General features: G+C 38.2%; 1 protein-coding gene across 5 annotated transcripts in view; it reads left to right on the top strand.

The window, feature by feature from the left end:
- The window catches only part of LOC115146962 (periostin-like), an 88,576-nt gene that overhangs the window by 46,384 nt on the left and 29,692 nt on the right, over positions 1–12,500 (top strand). For all 5 annotated transcript variants that reach the window (XM_065004959.1, XM_065004957.1, XM_065004958.1 and 2 more), the window contains exon 13: positions 10,788–10,918. In XM_065004959.1, coding sequence (XP_064861031.1) covers positions 10,788–10,918 — 131 coding nt within the window. The remainder of the gene's footprint in view (positions 1–10,787; positions 10,919–12,500) is intronic.

Genomic DNA, 12,500 nt, shown 5'->3' with positions numbered 1-12,500 from the left:
GCTCATATATAGTAACAGGAAAGCAGCTCATATTATAGTAACAGGAAAGCAGCTCATATATAGTAACAGGAAAGCAGCTCATATATAGTACAGGAAAGCAGCTCATATATAGTAACAGGAAAGCAGCTCATATATAGTAACAGGAAAGCAGCTCATTTATAGTAACAGGAAAGCAGCTCATATATAGTAACAGGAAAGCAGCTCATATATAGTAACAGGAAAGCAGCTCATATATAGTAACAGGAAAGCAGCTCATATATAGTAACAGGAAAGCAGCTCATATATAGTAACAGGAAAGCAGCTCATATATATTAACAGGAAAGCAGCTGATATATAGTAACAGGAAAGCAGCTCATATATAGTAACAGGAAAGCAGCTCATATATAGTAACAGGAAAGCAGCTCATATATAGTAACAGGAAAGCAGCTCATATATAGTAACAGGAAAGCAGCTCATATATAGTAACAGGAAAGCAGCTCATATATATTAACAGGAAAGCAGCTCATATTATAGTAACAGGAAAGCAGCTCATATATATTAACAGGAAAGCAGCTCATATATAGTACAGGAAAGCAGCTCATATATAGTAACATGAAAGCAGCTCATATATAGTAACAGGAAAGCAGCTCATATATAGTAACAGGAAAGCAGCTCATATATAGTACAGGAAAGCAGCTCATATATATTAACAGGAAAGCAGCTCATATATAGTACAGGAAAGCAGCTCATATATATTAACAGGAAAGCAGCTCATATATAGTACAGGAAAGCAGCTCATATATAGTACAGGAAAGCAGCTCATATATAGTAACAGGAAAGCAGCTCATATATAGTAACAGGAAAGCAGCTCATATATAGTGACAGGAAAGCAGCTCATATATAGTAACAGGAAAGCAGCTCATATATAGTACAGGAAAGCAGCTCATATATAGTAACAGGAAAGCAGCTCATATATAGTAACAGGAAAGCAGCTCATATATAGTAACAGGAAAGCAGCTCATATATATTAACAGGAAAGCAGCTCATATATAGTACAGGAAAGCAGCTCATATATAGTAACATGAAAGCAGCTCATATATAGTAACAGGAAAGCAGCTCATATATATTAACAGGAAAGCAGCTCATATATAGTACAGGAAAGCAGCTCATATATAGTAACAGGAAAGCAGCTCATATATAGTAACAGGAAAGCAGCTCATATATAGGACAGGCAAGCAGCTCATATATAGTAACAGGAAAGCAGCTCATATATAGTACAGGAAAGCAGCTCATATATAGTAACAGGAAAGCAGCTCATATATAGTGACAGGAAAGCAGCTCATATATATTACCAGGAAAGCAGCTCATATATAGTACAGGAAAGCAGCTCATATATAGTAACAGGAAAGCAGCTCATATATAGTAACAGGAAAGCAGCTCATATATAGTAACAGGAAAGCAGCTCATATATAGTAACAGGAAAGCAGCTCATATATAGTAGAGGAAAGCAGCCTATATATAGTACAGGAAAGCAGCTCATATATAGTACAGGAAAGCAGCTCATATATAGTAACATGAAAGCAGCTCATATATAGTAACAGGAAAGCAGCTCATATATAGTAACAGGAAAGCAGCTCATATTATAGTAACAGGAAAGCAGCTCATATATAGTAACAGGAAAGCAGCTCATATATAGTACAGGAAAGCACCTCATATATAGTAACAGGAAAGCAGCTCATATATAGTAACAGGAAAGCAGCTCATATATAGTAACAGGAAAGCAGCTCATATATATTAACAGGAAAGCAGCTCATATATAGTACAGGAAAGCAGCTCATATATATTAACAGGAAAGCAGCTCATATATAGTACAGGAAAGCAGCTCATATATAGTAACAGGAAAGCAGCTCATATATAGTAACAGGAAAGCAGCTCATATATAGTAACAGGAAAGCAGCTCATATTATAGTAATAGGAAAGCAGCTCATATATAGTAACAGGAAAGCAGCTCATATATAGGACAGGCAAGCAGCTCATATATAGTAACAGGAAAGCAGCTCATATATAGTACAGGAAAGCAGCTCATATATAGTAACAGGAAAGCAGCTCATATATAGTGACAGGAAAGCAGCTCATATATATTACCAGGAAAGCAGCTCATATATAGTACAGGAAAGCAGCTCATATATAGTAACAGGAAAGCAGCTCATATATAGTAACAGGAAAGCAGCTCATATATAGTAACAGGAAAGCAGCTCATATATAGTAGAGGAAAGCAGCCTATATATAGTACAGGAAACAGCTCATATATAGTAACAGGAAAGCAGCCCATATATAGTACAGGAAAGCAGCTCATATATAGTAAAGGAAAGCAGCTCATATATATTAACAGGAAAGCAGCTCATATATAGTAACAGGAAAGCAGCTCATATATAGTAACAGGAAAGCAGCTCATATATATTAACAGGAAAGCAGCTCATATATAGTAACAGGAAAGCAGCTCATATATAGTAACAGGAAAGCAGCTCATATATAGTAACAGGAAAGCAGCTCATATATAGTAACAGGAAAGCAGCTCATATATAGTAACAGGAAAGCAGCTCATATATAGTAACAGGAAAGCAGCTCATATATATTAACAGGAAAGCAGCTGATATATAGTAACAGGAAAGCAGCTCATATATAGTAACAGGAAAGCAGCTCATATATAGTAACAGGAAAGCAGCTCATATATAGTAACAGGAAAGCAGCTCATATATATTAACAGGAAAGCAGCTCATATATAGTACAGGAAAGCAGCTCATATATATTAACAGGAAAGCAGCTCATATATAGTACAGGAAAGCAGCTCATATATAGTAACATGAAAGCAGCTCATATATAGTAACAGGAAAGCAGCTCATATATAGTAACAGGAAAGCAGCTCATATTATAGTAACAGGAAAGCAGCTCATATATAGTAACAGGAAAGCAGCTCATATATAGTACAGGAAAGCAGCTCATATATAGTAACAGGAAAGCAGCTCATATATAGTAACAGGAAAGCAGCTCATATATAGTAACAGGAAAGCAGCTCATATATAGTAACAGGAAAGCAGCTCATATATAGTACAGGAATGCAGCTCATATATATTAACAGGAAAGCAGCTCATATATAGTACAGGAAAGCAGCTCATATATAGTAACAGGAAAGCAGCTCATATATAGTACAGGAAAGCAGCTCATATATAGTACAGGAAAGCAGCTCATATATAGTAACAGGAAAGCAGCTCATATATAGTAACAGGAAAGCAGCTCATATATAGTGACAGGAAAGCAGCTCATATATAGTAACAGGAAAGCAGCTCATATTATAGTAATAGGAAAGCAGCTCATATATAGTAACAGGAAAGCAGCTCATATATAGGACAGGCAAGCAGCTCATATATAGTAACAGGAAAGCAGCTCATATATAGTACAGGAAAGCAGCTCATATATAGTAACAGGAAAGCAGCTCATATATAGTGACAGGAAAGCAGCTCATATATATTACCAGGAAAGCAGCTCATATATAGTACAGGAAAGCAGCTCATATATAGTAACAGGAAAGCAGCTCATATATAGTAACAGGAAAGCAGCTCATATATAGTAACAGGAAAGCAGCTCATATATAGTAGAGGAAAGCAGCCTATATATAGTACAGGAAAGCAGCTCATATATAGTAACAGGAAAGCAGCCCATATATAGTACAGGAAAGCAGCTCATATATAGTACAGGAAAGCAGCTCATATATATTAACAGGAAAGCAGCTCATATATAGTAACAGGAAAGCAGCTCATATATAGTAACAGGAAAGCAGCTCATATATATTAACAGGAAAGCAGCTCATATATAGTAACAGGAAAGCAGCTCATATATAGTAACAGGAAAGCAGCTCATATATAGTAACAGGAAAGCAGCTCATATATAGTAACAGGAAAGCAGCTCATATATAGTAACAGGAAAGCAGCTCATATATAGTAACAGGAAAGCAGCTCATATATAGTAACAGGAAAGCAGCAGCTCATATATAGTAACAGGAAAGCAGCTCATATATATTAACAGGAAAGCAGCTCATATATAGTACAGGAAAGCAGCTCATATATATTAACAGGAAAGCAGCTCATATATAGTACAGGAAAGCAGCTCATATATAGTAACATGAAAGCAGCTCATATATAGTAACAGGAAAGCAGCTCATATATAGTAACAGGAAAGCAGCTCATATTATAGTAACAGGAAAGCAGCTCATATATAGTAACAGGAAAGCAGCTCATATATAGTACAGGAAAGCAGCTCATATATAGTAACAGGAAAGCAGCTCATATATAGTAACAGGAAAGCAGCTCATATATAGTACAGGAAAGCAGCTCATATATATTAACAGGAAAGCAGCTCATATATATTAACAGGAAAGCAGCTCATATATAGTACAGGAAAGCAGCTCATATATAGTAACAGGAAAGCAGCTCATATATAGTAACAGGAAAGCAGCTCATATATAGTGACAGGAAAGCAGCTCATATATAGTAACAGGAAAGCAGCTCATATATAGTACAGGAAAGCAGCTCATATATAGTAACAGGAAAGCAGCTCATATATAGTAACAGGAAAGCAGCTCATATATAGTAACAGGAAAGCAGCTCATATATATTAACAGGAAAGCAGCTCATATATAGTACAGGAAAGCAGCTCATATATAGTAACAGGAAAGCAGCTCATATATAGTGACAGGAAAGCAGCTCATATATAGTAACAGGAAAGCAGCTCATATATAGGACAGGCAAGCAGCTCATATATAGTAACAGGAAAGCAGCTCATATATAGTACAGGAAAGCAGCTCATATATAGTAACAGGAAAGCAGCTCATATATAGTGACAGGAAAGCAGCTCATATATATTACCAGGAAAGCAGCTCATATATAGTACAGGAAAGCAGCTCATATATAGTAACAGGAAAGCAGCTCATATATAGTAACAGGAAAGCAGCTCATATATAGTAACAGGAAAGCAGCTCATATATAGTAACAGGAAAGCAGCTCATATATAGTAACAGGAAAGCAGCTCATATATATTAACAGGAAAGCAGCTCATATATAGTACAGGAAAGCAGCTCATATATAGTAACAGGAAAGCAGCTCATATATAGTAACAGGAAAGCAGCTCATATATAGTAACAGGAAAGCAGCTCATATATATTAACAGGAAAGCAGCTCATATATAGTACAGGAAAGCAGCTCATATATATTAACAGGAAAGCAGCTCATATATAGTACAGGAAAGCAGCTCATATATAGTAACAGGAAAGCAGCTCATATATAGTAACAGGAAAGCAGCTCATATATAGTAACAGGAAAGCAGCTCATATTATAGTAATAGGAAAGCAGCTCATATATAGTAACAGTAAAGCAGCTCATATATAGGACAGGCAAGCAGCTCATATATAGTAACAGGAAAGCAGCTCATATATAGTACAGGAAAGCAGCTCATATATAGTAACAGGAAAGCAGCTCATATATAGTGACAGGAAAGCAGCTCATATATATTACCAGGAAAGCAGCTCATATATAGTACAGGAAAGCAGCTCATATATAGTAACAGGAAAGCAGCTCATATATAGTAACAGGAAAGCAGCTCATATATAGTAACAGGAAAGCAGCTCATATATAGTAGAGGAAAGCAGCCTATATATAGTACAGGAAAGCAGCTCATATATAGTAACAGGAAAGCAGCCCATATATAGTACAGGAAAGCAGCTCATATATAGTACAGGAAAGCAGCTCATATATATTAACAGGAAAGCAGCTCATATATAGTAACAGGAAAGCAGCTCATATATATTAACAGGAAAGCAGCTCATATATAGTAACAGGAAAGCAGCTCATATATAGTAACAGGAAAGCAGCTCATATATAGTAACAGGAAAGCAGCTCATATATAGTAACAGGAAAGCAGCTCATATATAGTAACAGGAAAGCAGCTCATATATAGTAACAGGAAAGCAGCTCATATATAGTAACAGGAAAGCAGCTCATATATATTAACAGGAAAGCAGCTGATATATAGTAACAGGAAAGCAGCTCATATATAGTAACAGGAAAGCAGCTCATATATAGTAACAGGAAAGCAGCTCATATATAGTAACAGGAAAGCAACTCATATATAGTAACAGGAAAGCAGCTCATATATAGTAACAGGAAAGCAGCTCATATATAGTAACAGGAAAGCAGCTCATATATAGTACAGGAAAGCAGCTCATATATATTAACAGGAAAGCAGCTCATATATAGTACAGGAAAGCAGCTCATATATAGTAACATGAAAGCAGCTCATATATAGTAACAGGAAAGCAGCTCATATATAGTAACAGGAAAGCAGCTCATATTATAGTAACAGGAAAGCAGCTCATATATAGTAACAGGAAAGCAGCTCATATATAGTACAGGAAAGCAGCTCATATATAGTAACAGGAAAGCAGCTCATATATAGTAACAGGAAAGCAGCTCATATATAGTAACAGGAAAGCAGCTCATATATAGTAACAGGAAAGCAGCTCATATATAGTACAGGAATGCAGCTCATATATATTAACAGGAAAGCAGCTCATATATAGTACAGGAAAGCAGCTCATATATAGTAACAGGAAAGCAGCTCATATATAGTACAGGAAAGCAGCTCATATATAGTACAGGAAAGCAGCTCATATATAGTAACAGGAAAGCAGCTCATATATAGTAACAGGAAAGCAGCTCATATATAGTGACAGGAAAGCAGCTCATATATAGTAACAGGAAAGCAGCTCATATTATAGTAATAGGAAAGCAGCTCATATATAGTAACAGGAAAGCAGCTCATATATAGGACAGGCAAGCAGCTCATATATAGTAACAGGAAAGCAGCTCATATATAGTACAGGAAAGCAGCTCATATATAGTAACAGGAAAGCAGCTCATATATAGTGACAGGAAAGCAGCTCATATATATTACCAGGAAAGCAGCTCATATATAGTACAGGAAAGCAGCTCATATATAGTAACAGGAAAGCAGCTCATATATAGTAACAGGAAAGCAGCTCATATATAGTAACAGGAAAGCAGCTCATATATAGTAGAGGAAAGCAGCCTATATATAGTACAGGAAAGCAGCTCATATATAGTAACAGGAAAGCAGCCCATATATAGTACAGGAAAGCAGCTCATATATAGTACAGGAAAGCAGCTCATATATATTAACAGGAAAGCAGCTCATATATAGTAACAGGAAAGCAGCTCATATATAGTAACAGGAAAGCAGCTCATATATATTAACAGGAAAGCAGCTCATATATAGTAACAGGAAAGCAGCTCATATATAGTAACAGGAAAGCAGCTCATATATAGTAACAGGAAAGCAGCTCATATATAGTAACAGGAAAGCAGCTCATATATAGTAACAGGAAAGCAGCTCATATATAGTAACAGGAAAGCAGCTCATATATAGTAACAGGAAAGCAGCTCATATATATTAACAGGAAAGCAGCTGATATATAGTAACAGGAAAGCAGCTCATATATAGTAACAGGAAAGCAGCTCATATATAGTAACAGGAAAGCAGCTCATATATAGTAACAGGAAAGCAGCAGCTCATATATAGTAACAGGAAAGCAGCTCATATATATTAACAGGAAAGCAGCTCATATATAGTACAGGAAAGCAGCTCATATATAGTAACAGGAAAGCAGCTCATATATAGTAACAGGAAAGCAGCTCATATATAGTAACAGGAAAGCAGCTCATATATATTAACAGGAAAGCAGCTCATATATAGTACAGGAAAGCAGCTCATATATAGTAACAGGAAAGCAGCTCATATATAGTGACAGGAAAGCAGCTCATATATAGTAACAGGAAAGCAGCTCATATATAGGACAGGCAAGCAGCTCATATATAGTAACAGGAAAGCAGCTCATATATAGTACAGGAAAGCAGCTCATATATAGTAACAGGAAAGCAGCTCATATATAGTGACAGGAAAGCAGCTCATATATATTACCAGGAAAGCAGCTCATATATAGTACAGGAAAGCAGCTCATATATAGTAACAGGAAAGCAGCTCATATATAGTAACAGGAAAGCAGCTCATATATAGTAACAGGAAAGCAGCTCATATATAGTAGAGGAAAGCAGCCTATATATAGTACAGGAAAGCAGCTCATATATAGTAACAGGAAAGCAGCCCATATATAGTACAGGAAAGCAGCTCATATATAGTACAGGAAAGCAGCTCATATATATTAACAGGAAAGCAGCTCATATATAGTAACAGGAAAGCAGCTCATATATAGTAACAGGAAAGCAGCTCATATATATTAACAGGAAAGCAGCTCATATATAGTAACAGGAAAGCAGCTCATATATAGTAACAGGAAAGCAGCTCATATATAGTAACAGGAAAGCAGCTCATATATAGTAACAGGAAAGCAGCTCATATATAGTAACAGGAAAGCAGCTCATATATAGTAACAGGAAAGCAGCTCATATATAGTAACAGGAAAGCAGCTCATATATATTAACAGGAAAGCAGCTGATATATAGTAACAGGAAAGCAGCTCATATATAGTAACAGGAAAGCAGCTCATATATAGTAACAGGAAAGCAGCTCATATATAGTAACAGGAAAGCAGCAGCTCATATATAGTAACAGGAAAGCAGCTCATATATATTAACAGGAAAGCAGCTCATATATAGTACAGGAAAGCAGCTCATATATAGTAACAGGAAAGCAGCTCATATATAGTAACAGGAAAGCAGCTCATATATAGTAACAGGAAAGCAGCTCATATATATTAACAGGAAAGCAGCTCATATATAGTACAGGAAAGCAGCTCATATATAGTAACAGGAAAGCAGCTCATATATAGTGACAGGAAAGCAGCTCATATATAGTAACAGGAAAGCAGCTCATATATAGGACAGGCAAGCAGCTCATATATAGTAACAGGAAAGCAGCTCATATATAGTACAGGAAAGCAGCTCATATATAGTAACAGGAAAGCAGCTCATATATAGTGACAGGAAAGCAGCTCATATATATTACCAGGAAAGCAGCTCATATATAGTACAGGAAAGCAGCTCATATATAGTAACAGGAAAGCAGCTCATATATAGTAACAGGAAAGCAGCTCATATATAGTAACAGGAAAGCAGCTCATATATAGTAACAGGAAAGCAGCTCATATATAGTAGAGGAAAGCAGCCTATATATAGTACAGGAAAGCAGCTCATATATAGTACAGGAAAGCAGCTCATATATAGTAACATGAAAGCAGCTCATATATAGTAACAGGAAAGCAGCTCATATATAGTAACAGGAAAGCAGCTCATATTATAGTAACAGGAAAGCAGCTCATATATAGTAACAGGAAAGCAGCTCATATATAGTACAGGAAAGCAGCTCATATATAGTAACAGGAAAGCAGCTCATATATAGTAACAGGAAAGCAGCTCATATATAGTAACAGGAAAGCAGCTCATATATATTAACAGGAAAGCAGCTCATATATAGTACAGGAAAGCAGCTCATATATATTAACAGGAAAGCAGCTCATATATAGTACAGGAAAGCAGCTCATATATAGTAACAGGAAAGCAGCTCATATATAGTAACAGGAAAGCAGCTCATATATAGTAACAGGAAAGCAGCTCATATTATAGTAATAGGAAAGCAGCTCATATATAGTAACAGGAAAGCAGCTCATATATAGGACAGGCAAGCAGCTCATATATAGTAACAGGAAAGCAGCTCATATATAGTACAGGAAAGCAGCTCATATATAGTAACAGGAAAGCAGCTCATATATAGTGACAGGAAAGCAGCTCATATATATTACCAGGAAAGCAGCTCATATATAGTACAGGAAAGCAGCTCATATATAGTAACAGGAAAGCAGCTCATATATAGTAACAGGAAAGCAGCTCATATATAGTAACAGGAAAGCAGCTCATATATAGTAACAGGAAAGCAGCTCATATATAGTAGAGGAAAGCAGCCTATATATAGTACAGGAAAGCAGCTCATATATAGTAACAGGAAAGCAGCCCATATATAGTACAGGAAAGCAGCTCATATATAGTACAGGAAAGCAGCTCATATATATTAACAGGAAAGCAGCTCATATATAGTAACAGGAAAGCAGCTCATATATAGTAACAGGAAAGCAGTTCATATATATTAACAGGAAAGCAGCTCATATATAGCAACAGGAAAGCAGCTCATATATAGCAACAGGAAAGCAGCTCATATATAGTAACAGGAAAGCAGCTCATATATAGCAACAGGAAAGCAGCTCATATATAGTACAGGAAAGCAGCTCATATATAGTAACAGGAAAGCAGCTCATATATAGTAACAGGAAAGCAGCTCATATATAGTACAGGAAAGCAGCTCATATATAGTACAGGAAAGCAGCTCATATATAGTAACAGGAAAGCAGCTCATATATAGTAACAGGAAAGCAGCTCATATATAGTAACAGGAAAGCAGCTCATATATATTAACAGGAAAGCAGCTCATATATAGTACAGGAAAGCAGCTCATATATAGTACAGGAAAGCAGCACCGTAATGAGGAACTAGTGATCGAACCTGAGTTACTGAGACCAGCTCAACTCGCTCCCTCACGACATTCAAACAAACAGTGAGATTTAGATTTTTTTGCGTTACTTTCCACACAAAGTGATATGTAACGTGTTTTTCAAGTAATTAATCCCAACACAGGTCTTTAAGCCCGCCCTCTGCTCGTGTCATCACTAGGCGACGTGAACATCCTGAGGACCATTCTGCTGTACCACTTCAGTAACGGCGTCTTCATCAACGGGGGACTGGAGGGAGGGGTCACCAACCTGCTCAAGACCATCCAGGGACACAACCTGCAAGTGCTGTCTGTACGTATCACTGCTGCCATTGTCTTCTCTGCATCTGCCTTTGTTTCGGTACCTAAAATAAGCATGTACAGAACATGGATCCTCATTTTCTCTGCTTAGCTAGTACTGGACAAAGTTATTTCTGTACACACATATTTCAAGGGTTTTCAAAAGACCTCGTGAGCACTAAAGTTATTTCAATAATATATCTGTACAGATGCAATACTCTGAGGTAGACTGGGCTGTCTGTCCTCTCCTGTCCTAGAGGCAGAGTAGACACAGGAAACACTGAGGTAGACTGGGCTGTCTGTCCTCTCCTGTCCTAGAGGCAGAGTAGACACAGGAAACACTGAGGTAGACTGGGCTGTCTGTCCTCTCCTGTCCTAGAGGCAGAGTAGACACAGGAAACACTGAGGTAGACTGGGCTGTCTGTCCTCTCCTGTCCTAGAGGCAGAGTAGACACAGGAAACACTGAGGTAGACTGGGCTGTCTGTCCTCTCCTGTCCTAGAGGCAGAGTAGACACAGGAAACACTGAGGTAGACTGGGCTGTCTGTCCTCTCCTGTCCTAGAGGCAGAGTAGACACAGGAAACACTGAGGTAGACTGGGCTGTCTGTCCTCTCCTGTCCCAGAGGCAGAGCAGACACAGGAAACACTGAGGTAGAGGGGACTGTCTGTCCTCTCCTGTCCCAGAGGCAGAGTAGACACAGGAAACACTGAGGTAGACTGGGCTGTCTGTCCTCTCCTGTCCCAGAGGCAGAGCAGACACAGGAAACACTGAGGTAGAGGGGACTGTCTGTCCTCTCCTGTCCCAGAGGCAGAGTAGACACAGGAAACACGGAGGTAGAGGGGACTGTCTGTCCTCTCCTGTCCCAGGGGCAGAGCAAACACAGGAAACACTGAGGTAGAGGGGACTGTCTGTCCTCTCCTGTCCCAGAGGCAGAGTAGACCCAGGAAACACTGAGGTAGAGGGGACTGTCTGTCCTCTCCTGTCCCAGAGGCAGAGCAGACACAGGAAACACTGAGGTAGAGGGGACTGTCTGTCCTCTCCTGTCCCAGAGGCAGAGCAGACACAGGAAACATTGAAGGATACATTGTCTCTCATTACCTACTCCAATTACTTCATTATCATGAGGAGAACACTTCCTTTTAAAAACAACTTCCACCACCACAGGAACATGGTGACTTCACTGACTTCACTGTTTTTTGGGGTTCATTTCTGCAACTCACATATAATATCCCACTAAGGCAAGGATATGTTCCATTTCATTTCATGTGAAAATCTTTCTGGACCCTTGTTACAGACTGGTTATCATACGTTAGGTTGTGGTAAAGACTCTCTGTTTCTCCTTTCTCTTCATCTGCAATACAGATAACCCCTTTTCCTGTCTCTATCAGGCCGGAAAATCTCAGGCAAGCCTTCCTTAACTCATGAAGGAAATTCAGAGACACAGAAACAAGGCATTGTCTAGTAACTTTGTCCAGAGATGCCGGGTGTAGGAGGAGAGGGGGGGAGGAAGGGGGTGAGAGGGTTATGGGTGAGGAGGAGGGAGGAAGGGAGGGAGGGAGGAAGGAGAGAGAGATAGCAGAGGGTGAAAGAGTTT

Source organism: Oncorhynchus nerka, linkage group LG19, assembly GCF_034236695.1.
Source record: "Oncorhynchus nerka isolate Pitt River linkage group LG19, Oner_Uvic_2.0, whole genome shotgun sequence".
Taxonomy (NCBI): domain Eukaryota; kingdom Metazoa; phylum Chordata; class Actinopteri; order Salmoniformes; family Salmonidae; genus Oncorhynchus; species Oncorhynchus nerka.
This window is presented reverse-complemented; position numbering and strand designations above follow the sequence as displayed.